The sequence below is a fragment of the Apaloderma vittatum genome, unplaced genomic scaffold, assembly GCF_000703405.1.
Source record: "Apaloderma vittatum isolate BGI_N311 unplaced genomic scaffold, ASM70340v1 scaffold2018, whole genome shotgun sequence".
Classification (NCBI taxonomy): domain Eukaryota; kingdom Metazoa; phylum Chordata; class Aves; order Trogoniformes; family Trogonidae; genus Apaloderma; species Apaloderma vittatum.
Window position 1 is genome coordinate 49,757 of NW_009732179.1, and position 23,051 is coordinate 72,807.

Consider the following 23,051-nt stretch of genomic DNA (forward strand, 5'->3'; position numbering starts at 1 on the left):
TAGCAATTACCATCCCTCTCTTAACAGATGTGATTTCATATACATTGAAAACACTTCAGCCTGACTCCAAAGGAGGACAGTTAATTAAAACTGCCTGCCTGTGGGAGATTTTCTGTTCTCCCATTAAAATGGTTGTTTTCTTGGCAATGTCTAGCTGTCTGCCAGCCTAATTACTATGGTGTGGAACGTATTTTCAAGCACACTCAGCTTGGTAGATACAGACCTGCCTTGGAGGCCAGATCTCCAGAACGAGGCACAGAAAGCGAAAGGCAGGCTTACGTGTACTGGATGTTTGCTTGCTGGAGGTAGGGCAGCAGCCTTCGGGACGTGTTCTGTGGTACTCGCACATCGGTGACCGTACCTTCGACAATGTGGAAGGGGCTGCTGGGCTGCCACAGGTCCACCTGTAGTGCAGGAACCAACCTGTAATTCATATGCATTCAGTGCAGGTGAGGAAATCCAGGAGACGGCACGCTTCAAGCTCCAGGCATGGTATAGACAATACAGCTGTACTGGCTGGTCCAGCCTGACATCTATGCTAACAGGGCAGATTTTGAGGAATGATTGCATCCATCTTACCATAACTCTTGTGGGAGATTTGCCAGCAAGGAAGAGAGAATGACCGCAGGAACGCATCTCCTCAAACAGCTTGAAACCAAAGCGACCTCCAACTTTATGCGCCTCGTCTGACTATTCTGTACTTCCCATTCGTTAGCTCCTATGGAGTCCATGAACCTTTCTTATTTCACAAGGTATTTTCTATGTTCATTAGGGCTTTAAAAGAAAGAGTGGTAGAAAGCATAGCATGTACCAATGTTTGCAAAGTGTACCCAGGTTTTTTCTTGATAATAAGCAGATCAGAGGTCAGTAACAGCAAGTCACCAATACTACGAAGGAAGATGTGATCTGCCTGACAGTTTTATAAGAAGTGTAAAAATAACAGGCTTAAGATAATCAAATTATTACAATCTTGTAAAAAAACCCCCCTAATAAATGATACTCCAATTATTAATCTGCTATCTATATCTGCGCATACCTAAGGGATGTTTCCTGTCCATTTTTACTTTCTTTTGTTGCCAAATCTCAAAAACACTTGGAAATTTTAGCCCAGAACATGAAAAGTTTGCAAACAGGTATTTGAAACTCAGCGTTCTGCACCCTGTAGCAAATAGGTGTTGTAGTGCCCAGCCATACCAACAGATGCACATACTCTTCTGCAGAGGTGAGAACACCTCCACCTCAGCCACTGGTGAGAGGACAGTAGTGAGAACACAATAAACATCTTCCCAGAGCTGCCGGATAGTCACAGGAGACTATGGAAAGGAGTCTCTGCAACACCTTCTGCGTCAACGTGACAAATATGCATGTCAAGGTCCACAGGCCTTAAAAATATCTGTGAGCTGAATACCAAGAGGGGAGTTGAGAGGGTCTACCATGTCCCCACAGCTTTTAAAGAAAATTTAAGAAGAATTAATACTTGATAAGTATCTTTTGAAGTTTGTTGCAATCAGCTGTGCTAGGCTGCACTTAGATAGTAATGGATATCACATTGAATCACAGAATCACAGAATGTCAGGGGTTGGAAGGGACCTCGAAAGATCACCTAGTCCAGCCCCCCTGCCAGAGCAGGATCACCTACAGTAGGTCACACAGGAACGCGTCCAGGCGGGTTTTGAAAGTCTCCAGAGAAGGAGACTCCACAACCTCCCTGGGCAGCCTGTGCCAGTGCTCTGTCACCTTCACAGTGAAAAAGTTTTTTCTAATATTTTTGTGGAACCTCCTACGTTCCAGCTTGTACCCATCACCGGACATCACGGAGCCTGGCTCCGTCCTCCCGATGGATGGAGGTCACCTCTCAGCCTCCTCTTATGGCTCACGAGTGTCCCTTCCTTACTTGCTTTCCAGATTTCTAAGAAGGTTTTTATAATATATATTTTAAAGGCTCCTGACTTCTATGTCATACACACTATTTTGGAAATATCTAAAGCATGTCACCTGGTTTTGCTACCTCATTTGAGAAGAGAGTACAATCTTGCAACGGGGATTTAGTTCCTGCCATTTATCAAATGGTGCTGGGTAAGAATATTCTGATTACCAATGAGGTATCTGATGCTGAACCTGACGTTACCTCTTCAAGCTGTAGTGACTTTAGTCCAGTTAATCCAATTACATGCCTGCTACTTTGGAAGGAAGAAAACTGAAACACCAGGGCAGTCTCTCCTATTCCTGCCAAACCCACTCTTTGTTTCACGCTGCCACAATATGTCTATGGATCCATGTGAGAGTGGTGGGTGGGCGCAGCATCTTTTGAAGTCTAACACTAGGAATGGCGAAGTTCACGAGGCTTGTGAAGTTGACAGCAGCTATGACAGATGGTCAGCAGAAACCAAACTTGTGAACTAAATGGTGCTAAATGCTTCTTATAAATAAAGATCCTCTCACCTTATGTTTGTTAGTTTACCCATCTTTCATACTCTGATTAATTATAGGCATGCAGTGAAATTCCCCTCTAACTCAACATGGTTTATTTCACACATGGTTAATTAGAAATGTGCATTTGACTTTTAAGATTTATCCCTAAAAATATACATCACAGAGGGTAAATTTGTTGCTCTTGGAGTAACAGCTTATCAATCAGCTTGAGTCATCTTTACAAAAATAACAACAAATGATTATACACAGGCTAAGAGCAACTGAAGTGAGCTGTCTCCTGGCCAACTGCAATATCTAAGCTCACAAAACTGGAAATAGATGTTACAGAAATGAAAAAAAAAATCACAATTGAGATACACCTAAAACTTATCTTTGTTCTTGATAGTTACTGAGGATTAATTTTGGTGAATTTCTGCATTATCATGGAGGGGATAAACCAACAAATATTCACACTATGGGTTACAACATCTCCAAGCATTTTAATTGCTGAGGTATTCTAATTGTCCCTCACACTCCACAGGAATACCAAAAGCAGAAGTAATGTTCTTTTAACTAAGAAAATCAGTCAAAGTGCAATATTTCACCCCTGGCATTGTCCTGGAAGTGAGACAAAAAAGATCCCACTTTTAGAATGTGAATCACTCCTCTCCAGCTCAGTTACCTATCTGAGTAATTTGGTTTTATTTCACTCCTACTTCTCATCCTCTGCAATGTAAACAAAGCATTCAGTGCTCATCTGGGAGATGTCACCTGTGCTGTCCAGAGCACCACTTCAATTGCTAACTTGATTTTATTTTATAAAGCATATAATAAGAAACACATTTCTCCAACAGATATCTTATTTATATTGCAACTTTCAGCTTGCCCTTGGTGTGACATAGACACAGTCCAGGAAAACTGAAGATGGAAGTGCATGCAAGTGCATGAAAGCAGAAGACAGATTTCAGAGCAGGCATATTTGGACTGAGCAAGTCCAGCTATCCTTTATTCACTGTCAGTCTTAGAAGACTACATCACTGCATCTCCCACGGATACTGAAGGCTCCATCAGAGTCATCATTCTTCTTTCAGCATCACTCGTCTGGCAAACACGCCTTGGAGTTCCACGCTGGGCTCCGCTGGCTAGCAAGCGGTAGTTATATCAATTATTTTCCTAACCTCTTTACTCTCTGTATTGGGGTGGTGGTATCCCCACACAACACACATTGGCTGTTACAAACTACTATGGACAGTGTAACAGTTGGTGCCAAAAGCCATTTATTTGCTGTATGTGTGGTAGGATATGCTAGGGGTGTGTGTGGGAAGAAGATTCTACAGCTGCAAAACACACAGAAATCCTACAGGACCCTCTGAACACACAGACAAATATTTGAACCTCAAAATTCACCGGGTATCTTGAAGCTAGAGGAAAAGAGATTTGCTTTAGAGTATTTCTGCAAACCTAAATATTCTCATCTCTTTTGCAGAAACTGTCTCCTTTGCACATCTTTTCCTATCTGTCAGGCAGCAGGTTCCCTTTAGAGGGTCTTGGGATATTTTAAGCCTCTGGGCAAAAAGCAGAGCTCTGGCAGGATTCCTCTGCAGGCTCAGCCTTGAGACCTGGAGACCAATTACTCAGCACCTGCTGCTGCCCTCACATGTGACTCCGGGTACCTGTTAGAGGGGACAGTGGTGGCTCCGCAGATGCCCAGCAAATGCTCTTTCCCAGAATCTCACCGGAGGCATGAGCATCCTGACTTGCTTTCTCTAAGAATAAATGGTATTTAAAAGCATACAGTCAGTTCTCTTTTCCCAGAGGATTTAAGCACGTTATTACCTTATTTAACACATGAGGTATAAGAGGTTATTAATTATGACTACATAGTAAGTATTCGGTGCCCATGTGTTGCCTGATCTAGTTGAGAGGCGTCCCTGCCCATGACAGCAAGGTTGGATTAAACGATCTCTAAGGTCCCTTCCAGCCTAGGCCATTCTATGATTCTGTGATTCTTTTCTAACTGAATATTCTTTTTTCAACTTTGTTTGTCCCATAAAAGTCCCTGGGATTCAACTTGTACTTAGGAAATATAAACCCCTTTGGGTTTCCTTGCAGGCTGTTTCTCTTTAAACTGAAGTGCTGAAAACAGCTCGAGTACAAAAGCACTTACCACGACATCTTCCAAACTGAACTTAATAATAGTCATGTCTCTAGTTTTTTTGGTCAGTATGGTGATGAAAAGTCAGCACAAAGCAAAGGGTCAAAGATTTTAAAAAGATCTAGATGCTGAGCTAAGCGAATGAGAATTTCTTCCAACGTTAAAAAGGATACAAGTAATTTTCCAAGATTACAAACATTTTGCTAGTGTTATCCTACATATCACAAAACGTGTACACAAAGCTCTGTTATCCCACCAATACACAAACCGGAGCAGGGAGTTTTTTTCTTCACTAGTTCCAGGGTTTCCTCCAGTCCATTCCATGCCTATGGAAAAGGAGCTCAAGAAGAAAGGAGTCTCCTTTCTTTTCTCCAGGAACACACTCATGGCTGCATAACTCTCACAGTCTTTTTCTTTGTTCAAGTCACTGAAAGAAATCCCCAACTTCTTTAGACCACAGGGCTTAGTGTGGCTCATACTTTGTAATTAAAACCATTTTCTTGGGCAGTAGCCTCCAGTTGTTTCTCAGTACCCTTTCGTAAACAGGTGTTTAATTTCTTCTTCCATTTAGCGCTTTCATCAGGTCTGCGATCATGGATCTATCAAAAGAGATGATTGATGCTTGCCATTGAAAATAACTAGAATAACTTGGCTATAATTTAAATTTAGTACCGGGACAAAATTGTTTGTACGATTTACTTGTGTTATACCCCATGAAGACATTAATCTTGTTATGCTTTATTACCTAGCAATTCCAGGTTTTATACTTACTGAGTCATATACAGCTATGCATGTGCCAAAGCTGGCCTTGTCCTTAACACCACTATGTGCAGATTTCTTGGAGAAACACTATCAACTGTAAAGTTCAATATTTAGATGCATTTTTTACATATATATATATACACAATTATTGTAACATCAGTTGAAGTGTCTTGGCATATCTGAGCCTCTTGCAAAAGTGAATGTGCAGTCAGTAACGCAAGCAGTGATGCTCTTTGCTCACGGGATCTATCAGCATGTCATGGGCTCTTTCAGGATATACGGGTTTTCCATTTTCATCCATATGCTTATGTATAATAGACACTTAAGACCCTAACGTAAGACCCTAAGCAGTCCTGAAATTTATTGGATATGTTTTCAACCAGAAATCTGATAGTAGAAGGTAGAGAATAGAAGTAGCAGAAAAGGCTTTAGTCTCACTAATGTTGTCAGAGGTCTGACTATCAGAGGCTTTGTCAAGTAACACATAAGAAACATAAGTCACCTACATGTATGCACACAGTCACCCCTCAAATGCACATCTATAGTGTGCAACAGAATTTTAGGCTTCTGTTGGTACATTTCCAAATAGAGAATGAAGAAAGAATGACTTCTGTTAACTCTGACATTGGTGGTTAATAACAGCTGTGCTGTAGCCCACCTGGAAAGAACAGGACTGCTCTGCTCTAATGTCTTCACCCTTGCAAATATTTTCAGGATCAGGATTTTATCCTCACTTCTTCCTGCCAATTAAGGAACTTAATTGACAGTCCTGACTGCAAAGCTCCTTCAGCCGCTCTTTACGTGCAGCAAAATGGTCCCGTGGAAATTAAATGTGGGATTCCCTGTGCTTTCTAGAAGGATTTACAAGGTAGCCCTAGCTGCTGGTGCAAAGTAATTTAAGTTTCTGATTGAGCACGCTACACATTTAATTGGATCTAACTTTTCAGTATTCATTTGCTTTTCAGTGAGGCTTAGTAAGAATAATTGTGCCAATAAATCAGGATTGATTCATGGGATTGCAGCAGCCATAACAGTGGTAAGAACAGAATGCAAACAATGCACAGCTTGAAGTTCCGAGTTCTGCAGATCTTTATGGAACTGTAATGCAGTAAGGTCTTGCCACTCTACTTACCTTGGTATAATTTTGTACAGGGGTCCACACTGCAGAAGAGAACTTGTAGGCTATTTCTCAAGAGAGTCACTGAGGTAAAACTCATACACAGTTATAGGGTAATTGAATATCCATTCTTACATGTACAGGTGCTACTAGGCTAAGTATCTTTGAAAGACGTGAAACAGTCTTTTACAGATTCATTTAAAAAAACCAACCAAATCCCTATTTTGTTTCTTATTAAACTATTTATGGCTTAGTTCATTTTGTAGTTGTTGCTGCACTGCATGAAATAGTATGCCCTGGGCCTGATCCTGCTCTCACTGTGCTGATGACTTTGTTGAGCTCAGACTTGGGCTTCCTCACCAGTAAAAGAGGAAGCAGATTCTTCCCATCTCAGAAGTCCAGGCTTTCTGTGTCTTCTGAGAACAATACACTCGCTACCTAACAGGTCTTCTGCTCCATCTTGTATTTCCTACTAAAGACTTCTTGGAACAACATTTTCCTTCTGAGCCTGGCAAATGGTTTACAGATACATATTCTGATATATTGATGAATAACCTCTGTTGTCACATGATGTTTCCTGTGTTTCTGAAATAGCCTACACATACCTGACTGGAACCCTAACCATGAATTAGGGTAAAATCTAGACTGATGACTAAAGCATCTGGCTCTACAGAAGTATTTGCTGTATGTGCAAAGTAAAGCACACACAGCCCTGGCTACCAAGATAAGTCTTTCCTTCTGCAAAGTAGGAATAACTCCATTTGGGCTGAAAGGCTTTCTTACTGCATTTTCAGACAGGTTTTTGTTCTCTGAAGCCTTTTTCAGCATTTGTCTATGGAGCTGTAAATCACCAGATTTATCGCCAAGTGCTCACTTTCCCCTATGGGATATTTTTCTGATTCCCTGAACTGCACTGACAGGATCAATTCAAGGATTACAATGGATAAGCAGCTGCTGTAGGGGCCAGAAAACAAACAAAGGGGAATGGAGCTGTGGCTTCAAGACCTGCTAGGCTGGCTCCTCCCAAAGTTAAAGAAGTGCCTGGCTGTGCCCAGAAATTTCTTTTGTAAAAGCTACTGAAGAATGACTGGTCTAACCCTATTATGCCAGGAATGTTCACAGAGCAGCAGCTTCTTTGCTACCTATATAAACAGCCCTGATCTCAGTCAGGCGTATGTGATAAAAAAATGCTTGTAGACCACCGATGGAGTAGAAGTTATCAGTCAAGGCTCAAATGAAGTAGTCCTTCAAAAATAACACTTACAAAGGAAAATTCCAGAGCAGATAAACAGAATCTGCTAGCTCTGAGGACCCGAGCAAATGCTGGTTTCTTTGCAAAGCACTTTGGAATGTGACATTTGTTTCTGTCAGTCAGGTCCAAAAGAATTAAAACCGTGAAAGGGCTCATAAATCTGCAATGGTATTCTCAAATTATCTCCTAAACAAGAAGGAGCAGGAGACAACAGCCAGTCATTGGAGAGGTATATGAGGGAGAGACAACAGATAGACAGTTGTGCTACTTGGGTCACTGTGGTACTATCATTCTAAATATTTCTCTTTCATTTGTTGATTACTGTAACAATTTGCAAATTACTAATATGAAACAGTGAATCTGCAAAAAATGGCCTTTCTTGTCTTAAACACTGGTCAGGAACAAAGATTTGTACCATATCTAAAAAAGAGAGAGCATTTATAGGAGCAGAGGACTGCAGCAGAACACCTAAAATTTAAGATCAGTGCCTGTGATTGCGTTAGAGCAGCAGCCAATCCAAAAACTGCGGCAGTGACCTACTGCAAGAAAAATAATTAACTCCACGCGTTTGTACTTGAACTGCTGAAGAATTTGCTGCATTTCAGCCTATTACAACCACATGAAAATGTTCCTTAACACTGCTATGCAACACACTTGTCATTTTATAGGAAAGCTGGAGGAGAAGCTCCCCTAGCGTACTCCCCGTTCTAGCTGCTCCAGTGGTCTCTGGGACAGGGACTGTGCAAAGGTGCGGGACTGTTGAAGGTGTGGGGTGGTGCTGCTGGTAGGAAGTACAATTGCTCTTAAACTTTTCTTCCCCACAGAAAATGAAATGAAACTTGATGTAGGAACATGCTGGAGAGATACATACTCATATATGTACTGATGGCATCTCCCAGCTGCTACTCCCTTTGTCATTTTGCGAAAACCAGAAACTGGCATCTTCTGCCTTGAAAAAGAGCACGACTCTCCATTCCCCACCTGCTTCATTTCCTAGGACCTCAGACACGTACTGCCCTAAGAAACAGTCACACACACAGCACTGCACGATGGGTAAGAGCTTTCTGAGAACTTAGTCAGCAGAGATGGTGGTACCGTGGTCCTAGGGTGGGGGGCTGGCAGGGGGAGAGGTCAGGGCCAGGTCCACCTCCTGTGGCTTTGCAGGCTGAGACGGCAATCAACTGGACTCAGTACATTTAGGTTTCCTTTTGGCTTTATCACTGTGGATGAGTTTATTGGTCAAATAAATGCAAGTTTAAGCCGCCTTACAGAACTCGGAGCAGACAACTTTTAGTCTGTAGAGCTGGCCATTTCTACTGTCAGTGCAGGTCTGTATGCTGTGTTCAACCCATGAGGTAAAAAAGCTCTATTTTGCCACCTAGAAGTTGACAGAACCAGCCGATGAAGGAATCAATTTATAATCGTAATAATGATTAATAACAAAGCACTGTGGGCAATGGAGCTACAGACCAAAACTAATTTGTGGAAATTACTCAGCAAGTGATTATGACTGATGTGATTTGCCATTGGGCAATTCATGAAGCAAAAGTTAAATGTGTGGAACGAAACATTCATTATCCATTTTTCATTCATTATAGGCAATGGCATTTGTACTGTAGCAGCGTTTATACGCTTCAGGCAAGTTTTAGGGGTTTATTACACTAAACATTATATGGACATTTTTTTCTTTAAAAACAAAAAGGGTCAAATATCCCTCCTAAGGAGCTCCAGATGCTAAGTTTAGAAAGTCTGAAGGGACTACACCTTCTGTAAAAGTGTATAAGTTAACCTTGCAGCTCAGGTACTGTTTAGGATCAAAAGGTTTCCACGTGGGCTAAAGCCTCTGAGTAGTGAGCCAACTTCTTTTGGGAGGTTTGTTATTTACACTGTGGCTAGACTGCCACTGCTGCACAGGTTAATTACTGGGGGCATAATCTAAGATACTTCAAATATATCCAGACACAGCCAATTCCAAGATGACCCTTCAATGATGTCTCAGTGTAGATTTCTGTAAATGCACGTTCAAGAAAAGAGTCCTTTTGTTGCTTATCCTCTTCCCAAATGGGATGGACCTTGCAACCTGCTGACTTCTACAGCATTGGCTTCAGCATGGCAAAAGGCAAAGCTCTCCCCTCTTCTCTCCCCACCATCCTGATGTTTCTTTCTGAAAGAAAGCAACTAGAGCAGGCTGTAAACAGAGTCTACTTAGGAAAAACGACTGGTAAGGACAATCATTAAGAAACAGGCAGATAACACAAAATGAGAGAAAAGATACATTGCTACTCTTTCAAGTGCTTGTTTATTCTCTTCATTGTTGTCCCTTTGTCCAAACCTGTGGGTGATACAAAGGGCTATCTTTGCATTTGCTTTATTCTCTGCCTGATGACAAAATATATTGCCTTGTAATAAAACCATCAGGATAATTTTCTCAGACTTCTTTGTGATAAAGTCCTTTGGAAGGATAGATTAACTTGAACTGGACAGAGATGAGTTTTCCTGTTAATTCTTTGGATTATGAAAGATAGGCCAGAGGCAAAGGCTAAGTGACCCTGCCTTACAAGAGTAGATTTTAAAGGAAGAAGGAAACGACAGGAATAGACCCAGAACACCAGGAGTCTATAATAAAGCTTCCTCCACCAGACACAGTGAGGAGGGAGCCTGGGGCAGGAGTGATTGTCTTCTTTTTCCCTTGCCAGCAGAGATGGTCTGTTGTATGCAAGGAAATCCTGCAACGAGAATACGATCCATTGATGCGGAATCTACTCTGTTTCCACTGCCCTGGGAATTTATCCAAAACAATTAATCTGTGCATGAAACACACTGGGAGCAAACTAGGCTCCCCTACTTGACCTTTGCACTGCAATTTCTGTGTTTCTTTTGCTGGACTAATGGGGACTATTCCTGACATCACTAGAGAGTGTCACTTTTAGCATCTTTGAAACATATCTCATCTCTAACAGACCAACTTTCCAGGAGAGAGAAACATATTTCTGAATTTAAGACCAAGTGCAGGTATCCTTTTCACTTTGAGAACAAAAGTGATGTAACTTCTGTTTTCATTGGCTTCTCCTGCTCTTCTAATACTGACAACGGTGGGGAATACTATCAGGCCATATCATTACTCAAGTTAATTTCTACAAACAGCTTTAAATAAAACATTAACATTATTCAATAGACCAACTACTTGCAGTTAATCTCAAAATACTTTCTCTTAAAAAAATAATTGAAATTGGTGCTATTTGATGGTTGTTTAGGTACAAAACTGTTGTGTCTTGAAAGGATCCTGGTTCCAACTTGTTTTTTCCCTTATAGAACATGAGTAATGTGACAGGCTGGTATTAATTTACTGATCAAACCAAAATGGATTCAAAGGAGATGCGTCTCCAACGAGTTCTGGTTTTCTGACTCTAAAATGTAAAAATCCAAAGCGTAGTATTGTAATTATAGCAATTTGTATATCTCTGTTGATTCCCCTGTTCACATCTTTGTTTGTCAGGCACACTGTGTTAAGATCACAACAGGATTGTATCTGGGCTTTGTTTGTAGCTTATTTTCCTTTGGGGGGGGTGGGCACTGACTTCTAATTTCTCCTGAGTGCATTATCAGCATTGTCAGTTGAGTTTCCCTACTCTGGAAGTTTGGGAGTGGAGGAAGGAAAGGAAGCCTGACATGGAGACTTAAAAAATCACACAACCCTAAGAGATGGTTTGTCACAGGAGCTGATGACTTGCAGCTGCTACCGACTTTTGCTGTACTTGGCACTTAGAAGTGTCATTGTCAATCCACTCCTTCATGAGTGAATAACCTGAGATTATTTTTTTTAAAGGATAATATAAGTTAATATTAAACATATCCATTACTTATTAGACCCCCTGGTGTCTTTTCTCTTGTGACCCCACGTAGACGGGCAGTGAAGCAGGTAGAGACGGAAGAGCCTTAAGACCTGAAATGCAGCCAGACTCAGCCTGTTTTCATGAAACTGGGTGTCAATACTGTCTTTCTTGAATCTTCCCTTCAGACTCCTCAGCTTACTACCTCATCAGAATCAATCACTTTCTAGTTAACTAGTCAAGATTCCAACGCAGTTTGCCAAAATTTTATTATCCTGATCTCAGAGTTACAGCATGCAATTATTTATCCAAGTTTCTACTGCTCCCACTTTGATGGAACTGGGTGAAGGAATCTCTTTCTGGGAGCCTAAGGGAGCTCTGTAATGAGAAACAGTTGCAGGAAGGTGAGTAACCGTTTTGCTTTGCAGGGCCTGCAATATAAGGAGAAAGGTAAAAACACATGTGCTCCCTCAATGTTCCAGCATCATGGGGGAAGAATTTAATGCAAAACCCAACTTCCTCATGTATTGCTTGGCTTTGTGGTTTGACTTTCTTTCCTAATTGGGTGTAAAACAATTATCCTTAAGATATCTTCCTTAAGAAAACATCATTAAGAGACACAAGAGGTGATGATGAGAGCCTTAGCTTTCCTATTTGAAGATAGTAAGGCATCAGTGTATTGACTGCTGGAGTACTCACGGCAGTAAGCTTTCTCCTGGGCTGAGTTTCTTGAGGTAACTGTCCACTTTCTTAAAAAATTGGTAGCAAGAAAGCTTCATCATAAATGAAAAATGGAAAGCTCTTCAGGAGGGTGTAAGAGCTCTTCTGAGATCTTCATTTTGCTTGTTTTGGTATACAGATTGACTAGTATCCCAGATGCTAACTTCTGGACTAGAAAATTATATGCACCTTCATTCTTTGTCTCAGAGAGAACACAATCGTTTACATGAGGTTTCAACAACAGAGGCAGAGATATATCGCAGACTGCCTAATAGTTTGCTGGAGCTGAAGGCAGCAAGCTGCCCAGAGGTTTCGCTCCCATCACTCTGGTACTACTGGTGTTCTGCTGTGACCCAAAACAGTCACAGGACTGCCAAAGCAACCAATGCGTTCCTTTGTCTACGTCCATACAGCTCTTTTCATCCAGACACAAAGGCTTGAGGTTGCTGTGCCAAATGACTTTGGCTTGTGCCCGTGCTGCCTGTAGGCCTGCCCACCAAACTCCTTTGCCTTCAGAGGTACAGGGAGAAGTCAACTGCTGCCTGCCGGGCTCAAGTGGTGTCTGAGCTAATGCAGCAGCACAGGCAGAGCCTGGGACTTCAACTTCTGGAACAAACTCAACACAGTGATCAAGGTTTTACTTCCCTGGTTCTGCTCTGGTTAGGCTGTGTTTGGGAGACTATTGATGAGTGCCTGAGGGCAGCGCGTCTGCATGGTGCGGACCTTTCCATGCTGTCCCAGGGGCCAGAGACCTGGCTTACAGGTACTCGCCATCCACCTCCGACATAAGGAGCTGTGGAAAGACTGCTTGTGCCTTCGTTAGCTGTGCTGGCAAAGCAGCACACTGCAGAGGGCTCTTGTGCTTCCCTGCTACAGTGGCACCATTGCTTTTCATCTATATCTGCAGCAAAAGTCCAGGGAAAAAAGTCAAATGTCTCTAGAAAATTATTCTGTTGGAGACATTCTCAAACTGCAGCTACTTCCTTTTTCCTACTCCTGTGCAAGTTCACATCTTGAATAAACTCAGTGTTTTAAGTAAAACCATCAGCCGGATAATGAAGCGTGCAACTATGTATGCTAGCAAGAAGTGGAGGAGTGAAAAAACCCAAATTCGCAAGTGTGGCACCTATATTATCTTAAGGCAATAAGTATTTCTTTATAAAACTGTCAGGCATGATGAATGTAATTCCTATGCTATTTTATTGGGATATTAGGAATTTAATGGGCAAAGGTTGCTTTCCAGAGTATAAAATAACTTGAAGCAAAGTGTCAAATGAAAGGCTTGTCAGTTAACTCACTACAATCCTCAACAAAGATTAGAAAAAGAAGACAAAAATAATCAAACTCACCTTAAGCCTGTTAAATGCAGCCCTCAGGATCTGTGTCTCCCTCTCGCTCTCAGGAACAACTCGTATGACTTTATCGCTGCCAATAACATAACACCGAATCAATACTTTAAGGTTCTTTGCAATAGCACAACGCAACAGCAAACAGGTTGAGATAGCTACCACACTTCTGCTCTTTTCCAGCATCTGCAAAAAGTTAGGTGAACTGGAACTCTGTTTCTAAACTTGATCCCTGGATTATGCACTTCCATAGAAATTACTTGCTCTTTACAGATCAGGTTATCAGCTTGACCCTCCATTTCTATGTATTTTTTTTTCATTCATTTTAACTTATTTTAACTTAAACCATTCAAGCTGACATCTTTCATACTGAACATCTGCCTCAGATCGAAACAATTATTTCTTCTGCTGAAACAAATAATCTGTTTCTGAGGACAAAATTAGGTAAAATACATTGCTTTTTTATGTTTAAATACTTAATGGGGTTTAAAGAGTCCAGTGTTCTCAAGCATTAAAGACAGAACTTGGCTTCAGGAGAGAAAAGTGGCCTTTGTATCAGGGGCATTACTTTTGCTTTATCTATTAAAGCTTGCACAAATTTTGTAAAGAAAATAGCTGTTTATACTTGCTCAGAAGGTTCTAGTTAAAAGCACCTCATTTTATGCACTTTCTTGAGCAGAGCTCAATGAACACAGCTTTGCAAACAGGAAAAAATGAACAGCTGTACATTCAATGACCACCATCCATGTTATAAACTATGGGAGGCTGGAGACCTACAGAGAAAACATAGCAGGTGATCATGTAACTAAAACATCATCATCATAATCCATACACAAGAGGGCTGAAATAAACTTTCACATCCAATGCTAACTCCGACATTTTCCTACATTTTGAGTTTTTGAATTTATACTGCTGATAATCAGTACTTCTCTTCCCGGGGACCTTGGAGGTCATGCACATCTTTATTTCCACAGTTCCACCCACCAGCCAGAATCCTACTTTTTAAAAAAATTATCTCCAATTTCCTCATTATCTGGGAATTTTATGCAGTAGAATTTCCCTCAACACTGAAAGAAGTTTGTGCCTTAAATATGTTGAGAACTCTCTTACTTTCCTGAAGCTTCTGAGTCTGTTCAGAAGGTATTTGCCCAACTAGAAGCAACACTGATGAGTGTGCATTCACTGGCCCCCGTTTTAGGAAGACTCCCAACCTGCTGCCTTTTCCAGTAAGTAAGCAACAGGTCTTGCTTTTGGAGTTCTGCACCTACAGCTCTTGTAGGACTCACTTTTGTTGCAAGAATCCTTAATGCCTGTACAGGTAAGCATTAAATATAGTCAGTAAAAAAAAAAAATGCACTAGTCATTGGGTGAAGTACTACTAATAAATATAGAATGCTGAAATGGCTCACTCTGCTTCTTTATGGCACCCATGTTCCCTTCCCACAGCCTTCTTTGGTCTTTTCTCTCCTGTCAACATCTTCTCCCCTTGGTTAGCCTCTGATCCTTCTTGCAGTCTGAGCTCTTCAGTTTTGGTCCTCACCACTGCTGAACTTCCCCTGTAGACAGGTCGCAAGCCTTAAAACTCCTAAGTCTTCCAACAGCTTCGTAGACTTCATGTTTTTGGTCCAGTCAAGATTCCAAGTTATGGCTGCACTAACACTGATAAGACACAGAGACATGGACCTCAGTCCATCCTTTGCTGCTGTTGAACTTAGTTGACAAATAGTCTATGCCTAAGAAAGAAGATTTCTGAAAGCATTCTTGTTATAATTTGGCAGCTCTGAAATTTTAGAGTGAATTACTATGCTTTCTAGCCAAGTTTAACCTCCTGTATAGGAACTTACACAGAAAGGAATATGCATCTTAAGCAGAGTGCTACAGAGTGCTGCATCTTTTCAAGGAAAATAGATGCTTTTAATTTATCATACATACAACAGTAATATTCTTTCCCATTACTCATTTCTTTCAGAGTATTACATTGCTGCTAAGAAGGAAATGGGTAAAAAGAACTAATGATTGTCCAGGCCATGTGAAGGCGAAGTAGCTCATAAAGATTAATTGGACATTTCTGCAAAGATTGAGGCAACTGAGATACAAAAACCAGATTTTAATGAAATAAGTAGCTAAGCATGTGTTACGCAGCTGTAATGGAATTCTGAAGGAATGGATATCACTTAGTATGGTCTTGAATTAATACACATCACTCTAAACTGTCTTGGATTGGCTCAGCAACTCTGTCATCTCCAGTGCAATGAAAGATCTACCTTAAAGAGGGAAATATTGGTGCTGTGACAGACTGATCACTTGACACGTTGGGAAATGCTTCAAGCTGTGGCTGGGTCTGCTGCTAGAGAGCTCATGGTAAGCAGTTTAGCATACCTGATACTGTTAGTATTTTATGAAAAGACACTTTAGCCATTATGACAAGGCAGTTTCATTTTTTGTGCATGCAAGAGGCAGGAATATGCTGAATTCCTGAGAACTATCCGCTAACATCCACTTCTGTAGACTAGCCAGACGGTGGATAATCATACGTTCTTCAGAAGAGCACTGATACCAAATCTGGCCTAACTCTTGCTATTTACCAGTCAAAGAACATAGTCCTAAGGTTATTTCTAACTTTACAGCTTTCCTAGTTACATTTCACACTAAAGAAATCAAACTATTACCTTAAACACTACACGATACCCAAAATCCAACAGCCCACCCAGTGTCTAAGAACCAACAACAAGATCTACCAGATCATGGACTAATGAGGCTGATAAATGGCAGCTGTACCCCAAACACCCAGAACCACCCCCTGGCGAGGTCCCCTGCTGCCCCTCATGTCTTGCTGCTGAGGAGAAAGAAGCAAGTGATCATGTACACACATGGGGAAAGTCATGTTGCCTGCAGACATATGTCAACACTGCTGATTAATGAAGGCAAGGTTATTTTTCTAGCCATGATGTCTCTAAACTTTTTTTTTTAAGTCTAGTTGTAAACACTTTCTAAACTAACAGCAAGATGGAATATGTTTTGCAGAAATTGACACAGAACTTTGCATCCACCAGGTCAAACTTTCAATTTAGCCCTAAGTGACTAGACTAATGGCATTTAAAGCTAGGACTTCATGAGATCATTTGAATTTTGTATAAACACAGTTGAAAGCCTTTTTGCAAAGGAGCAATACACAAGCTTTACAAAATGAACTCACCAGATGGGAGTGGTAAGCAAAGAGTAGAAGCCAGGCGACTGCTGTCCCCAGGGACAGCCTTGTGTCTGAGCAAAATAGGTGACTAGCTGTTGGCTAGCGCTGACATGCAATGACTTTTTTATTTCTCCTTCATTACCCTCTCACATTTTTCAAGAACAGCAGGGAAAATGACACAGCTGCTTTCAAACACAGAATATGCCACATGGGCCTAGGAAGGGTGATACTCCCTGCTGCCAGTGGGGACTAAAACCGATTGTTTTATTTCTTTGCACCTTTTAATTTACTTTTTCCCATTTACTTCATAGTTTCATTCCATCTATGAACAGACCAGGCAGATTCAATGAAACCATTCTGCAGCACATCATATACAACTTCTTTACTGATGAAACTAGTAGTTTTCTCTCATGAAACTTTTCTGCTGAATCCACATGGCATGACCTGCATTTGTGTAAATTCCTCATTTCCTTCAGGAAAATCCTTCTTATTGTTTTATTTTCCTGGCTAATGTGAACCTTAATCAGCTCTCTCCTCTCCCATGGAATTCAATAAAAGTATGTTTACAAAGGCTTTACAAGTATTTTAAACACATTTTGAGGAATGATATGTTATAAATCAAATACATATAGCAAAAAAATCAGAAAGAAAATAAATCCCCACTTACAAGCTTCCATTCCTAACAGCAGAGGAGGGATTATGGTTCTTAAGAACAAGCTGCCATAGCAGCTGCACTTAAGTCATTCGCTAAGGCTTAGGAACTAGTCACACACTGAAAGACATATCTGAAAAAAGCTATAGCATGAAAGCCTCTTGTCAAATCCCAATATGCCTTCAGATATCATTTGTGATGAAATATCTATTGTATTATTCCCTTTTCTCTGCTGAACTCTTCTGCTAGTCAAAATCTTAAGAAATATTCAAATATTCATTTTTCAACCTCTCATCATTACTCAGATGAAGAGTTCCAACTGGGAGACTAGACTAGATATTAGGAAGAAGTTCTTCACTATGAGAGTGGTGAAACACTGGAACAGTTGCCCAGAGAGGTGGTGGACCCTCCATCCCTAGAGACATTCAAGGTCAGGCTTGATGGGGCTCTGAGCAACCTGATCTAGTTAAAGTTGTCCCTGTCACTGCAGGGAGGTTGGAGTAGATGATCTTTAAAGGTCCCTTCCAGTTCAACGCATTCTGTAATTCTATGACTCAATACTGTTGCAAAACGTAAATTTGAGCCCCTCTCTGAGACCTGAAGGGGACATCTGGAATGGGACCTTTACAAAAAATCCCAAGCTCTTCTTTATGGTTTTCTGTATTACAGAAATGCTGATCCAAAAAGAAGAGAGCACCATTTGTATTTTCTAGATAGCATTATATTTATTTTCTGCCATTTAATTACTAAGGCAGGAAAACTGATGTCACTCCTGGTATAAGGAAGAGCTATCGAATCAATAATTTTTAATGAAAAAGATTTTCTTGGGTAATGCTGAAAAGGCAAAATATGTTACTGTGCAATATTTATGAGTATAGCACAGATGACTTCTTTGAAAAGTCAACTTATATGCAAGTTGCCAGCTAATTCTAAGGCACAGGATATCTAAGTTTAACAGACGTTTTCCAGGTGTGAAAATGGTTTCCTCCTTTACTCAAGCAGGAAATTTTATGGACTAAACCAATGTTTCAGAGATTGGTCTAGAAAGGTGCATGCCTGGAGAAATTCCAGTTTTTGTTCAAGCAAACTGGCCTCCAATGACTTGTGAACGTTGAATATATGGCCACCTAGTTCAGACACTGAAAGTGGGAATCACTGTCTCTGTTTTGGAAAAAAAAGTGTGTGTGTGGTAATGGCTACCATCCTGCTTCAACAAATGTCATCTGTTTGTATGTGAATAGAAGAGAGAAAGGGAGTTACTCAGGGCAGAAAAGAAGGAGTAATGAGACAAATACACAAGTAGAGAAACAAACAGGTCGAAGTAATAAAGTAGATGACAAGGAGATATTTTGCTAACTGTCCAGGGTTAAGGTATGCAAAAACTTGGAGGGTGTCTGTTTTGACCCAAGTGGAAGGCTGTAGCGGTCTGCTTAAATGAAACAGCATGTACACTCATTTGAATTAGCTTCCTAAGAAATATATTACAACAATAACATTTGGATGAAACAACTGATGATTGTTTAGCCTGGATGTAATCCTTCCAGTGACATATTCTATCAAGCATAACTACTTTTAAAGAAAGGACCGTGATCATTCCAGTAATAGAGAGTATTGGAAGGAACTTCTACTATAACTCCATCCGCTTCCTTACTCCCATGGCTCATATATTTCTCCAGTGAGTTTCTCTGTGCTTTGTAAGGGTATGACAAGTAGATGGTCACTCTCTCAGGCCTGGCATCGGCCTGACAGTACCAGGACACTTAACTGTCTGTCTGAGTGCTCCCCTGCCCAAACAGGAGAGCTTCATCCTATCCTCCCTCTTCATCCTGACAGCAGAGGCATGTTGGACTTGTGTGGTGTTGGCAGACAAACTTGGCTGACTGTCCTCATCAGGTTGTGGCAATCAAGCACAGGGCTGCCCAGGCAGTGTCCCTGGACAGACTAGATTACATCAGCTGCACATATTCTTATCCCTTTGCTATTCTTGACCCTCCCACTCACCATGTTTGTTCCTTGATTTCTCTATCTACTCTCAGATAAAGAACTCAGCCCTCATTAAGTTTTCCCAAGTGGTCTCAGCTTTGCTACATCTGTACCCAAAGTTGTTATTTCTAGGTAATCATCTCAGCCTCATATGGTTATTACTGATAGGGTTACCTAGGTATTGTTGCTTGCAAAATGCCCCCAGTATTCCCCTTTAATTAGCTGTGAAATTCAATCTTTTCTCATGCAACTCCTCCTTTACCTCCGAAGACAAAGAATCATAGAATCATAGAATTGTCAGGGTTGGAAGGGACCTTAAAGATCATCTAGTTCCAACCCCTGCCATGGGCAGGGACATCTCCCACTAGACCAGGTTGCCCAGAGCCCCATCCAGCCTGGCCTAAAAACCTTCCAGGGATGGGGCTTCTACCCCCTCTCTGGGCAACCTGTGCCAGTGTCTCACCACCCTCATGGGGAAGAACTTCTTCCTGATGTCCAATCTGAACTGATCCAGCTCCATTCCCCCTAGTCCTACCACTACCCGACATCCTAAAAAGCCCCTCACCAGCTTTCTTGTGGGCCCCCTTGAGATACTGGAAGGCCACAATAAGGTCTCCTCAGAGCCTTCTTTTCTGCAGACTGAACAAGATCCATCTGTCCTTCACAGTGCCACGTGAAATTTTAGTCAGCTTCTCACATTGTCATACCCAGGAATTTGTGGGGTCATGTCCCCCAGTTTATCCACATCCTGACCCATTAGCTTAACCTCAGCCTAGAAGGATATCAAACCTTCAGTGGCCCCTAGTTTTGACTTCCCATGCAGCTCTGCCTGCCTTTGATCTTAATGGAGGGAAGCAGATACACCCTCTGACATGTGTAATGCTGAGGAACAGACTAGGCTTCTTCGATCCCCATTTTCTATTAGAGACACACACACAAAAGGCAGAAGAGCACTTCATTTGCTCTAATGGTTGTATTTTCCCCTAGAGTTATCAAAGACTCTACTGTGTGAAACTAGACAAAGGCATCAGTCGCCCAGCAGGTCTTAAAACGCCTCAGTAAGACAGTAAATGCCACTGCTCATGATTCACTCGTGATGAGGAAATAAAAATCAGCATTTCTGCCTGGTCACCTACAGACACTAAAGCTACAAAACTACATCCTGTCTCTGAAGTTTAAAACTCACTATTCCTTGTCAACTTTTATTAAAGGCAAAGTCCCACTACACCATGTGGACACGGCTTTGGCTTTTCTAGTTAATCTGTTTGAAACTGAACAAGACTTACCTGCACAAAGAAGATAAGCTGTCTTAAGCTACAATTTATGTCTTTTAAAAAACTTAATTATGATGCTTTATTATTTGGTGGTACTCCTTCGCATCCTTTTTTCAACTTCATACCTTTTTTCATATCCTGCAAGAGCTTTTTTGTAACTAAACTACTATTTTCCACATCTTGAGCTTTTCCCATACAAGGGTCTCCTGGTAACATTAATAATTCGCCAAAGTCTTGTCTATATGCAAAGAGGGTGTACACAGGATACTTACTTTTCAAGGTGGAGTGAAAAACTAGTAGATACTATACTTCTTTTGTGTTTTTCTACAGACAATAAATTTGTATTCATAAAATAACGAACAACAAAGAATCAAAACAAGAGATGTCTATGCTCCCTTTCTTTGGAGACAGCTAGGATACTGTGAAATAATGCTCAAAGGTTGGAAATAACTACCATTTTTGGTTCTATAGGCAAGCTACAAACCTGGAAAAAATTAAGTACTACATTTTCAATGAAAGCAGTCTTTAGAGACATTTCCAAGACTGCTGGTTTTCTGATAAAATTGCACAAGTTGTCACTGCTGTGTACTAAACCCTAATGCTTTACCCTGAACAAAAATGGTGTAATTGATTTACTATGCACTAATTAAAAAAGTATATTAAAACTCTCATATACCCAGAAGTAAGCAAAAGAACTACTTCTTTTCGTGATACTAATAAATAGCTTACCACACACACAAATGTAAGGTCTACAGTCCTCTTTTAGAATGTCTGAAGTTCATAAAAAAATCCTTAATTCTTAGAACACAAACTATATGGATTTCACTTTTTATCAGCAATGGTTTCACTTTACTTAATTTTTCTGCCTTGATGACTTTTTCTCAAGGACCAGACAATACTTCAGTCTTTGAAAAGCAGAAAGGAAGAAACCGTTACTTTCAGTTTCATTAATTATGCTCTGCACTTAAATCTGCATTTATTTATTTTTTTTAAACATCATTTAAAGAGAACCTCTATAGGAAGCTCATGAAAAGACTTGCCAAATTTATGACACAGTTTTAAAGAGAAAGATCTTATGACCAGCAAGTGTTTTCTAGTACTCAGTGCCTCTCCTTGTTTGTAATGAATTCAATGGAAAATAATTCCCATCTCTGGAGAAATAATTTCGTAGAGTAACAGAACAATTTTGTTTGATGGGATATCTGGAAAGCACGTCATCAGATACCCTTGTAGCTCTGATCTCTATACCTGTTCCTGTTTTTTTGCTTTGGAACATGGACCAAAAGTGCTTTGTAAACTTTCTTACTCCTTTGAAAAGTCTCCACTCCCACAAACTCAGATGTATGGTACTAATACACTGGAGCTCACAGCCATCCTATGGCTGAATACGTTGCTACTGTTCTTCTGCTTGATCCAACCCAAGGATTTGCAAGTACAGTAGAAATTCCTATACGTATGATCTTTGTACTTGAACTGCTTCTTTTAACTCAGTCATTAAGTCCACTTAGTTTTTCTAATACATGTCTAGAAGCCTTCTTGAGTAAATAGCTTGTGAAAATTAATTGGAGATAAGGAAAAACTCTTTGTATTTTTGTGAGTAATGGTAACTCAAGTCATAGAGAATGAGGGATAAAAGCATGAAGCAATTCCTGTTGCTGAATGGGACAAAGTCTGGAAGTATTTGGGTTTTCCTGATTTGAAATCTCTTGAGTTCAATTTAAGACCTTGATCCTCAAGCTGCCATGAATACAGAAAGACCCTCAGCATTAGCAGGAGGAAGTCTGTACTCATTACACTACTTGGCACAGAAATACAAATAACTTGTGTTTGTAAGTGTACAGCAAAGAGATCAGAGCAACTGTCTCATACATATTTTAAAACTTAAATGTCAAGATGGTGAGCTTAGTTTTAATTTAAGATTTATCATTAGTGTTTTCTATGTATTTATTCATTTATGCAGGTTACAGAAAGAAATGAAAATATTTGTGGAGTAAAGAAAAATATTATGGCATGAAATACTGCTGCATCGAGATGCCTACAGCATGTTAAATTTCCCCAAACAATTCTGTCATGACTTATTATCTAGTTCGCTTTCACAGAGTGATTTTGACTTTTAATCCATTGAAAGGACACCTTTAACGTCACCATAAAAATACAGGACAAACATGACATGCCTCTCCACAGTTTTGCAGGAGGACTGGATCCACAGATTTCAGAGCTGGGGAATACACCAAATTCATTGAATGTAGTAAGGAAGATCCTGGTTCTTTTTGCTTGTGTTACTGCAGTAGGCTAGTCTAATTCCATTGATTTCAAAAAGAGTTGCATCTTCTTGCTAGGTTAAGCAACGAAAAAGCA

At 40.6% G+C, this 23,051-nt stretch overlaps 1 protein-coding gene across 1 annotated transcript in view; it reads right to left on the reverse strand.

Annotated features, from left to right (window-relative positions):
- Nucleotides 1–4,587, reverse strand: part of CPA6 (carboxypeptidase A6) — a 34,837-nt gene extending 30,250 nt beyond the window's left edge. The window contains exons 1-2 of the mRNA XM_009875413.1: nt 4,580–4,587; nt 280–423 (exon numbers count right to left, since the gene is read on the reverse strand). Coding sequence (XP_009873715.1) covers nt 280–423; nt 4,580–4,587 — 152 coding nt within the window. The remainder of the gene's footprint in view (nt 1–279; nt 424–4,579) is intronic.
- Nucleotides 4,588–23,051: the final 18,464 nt, after the last annotated feature.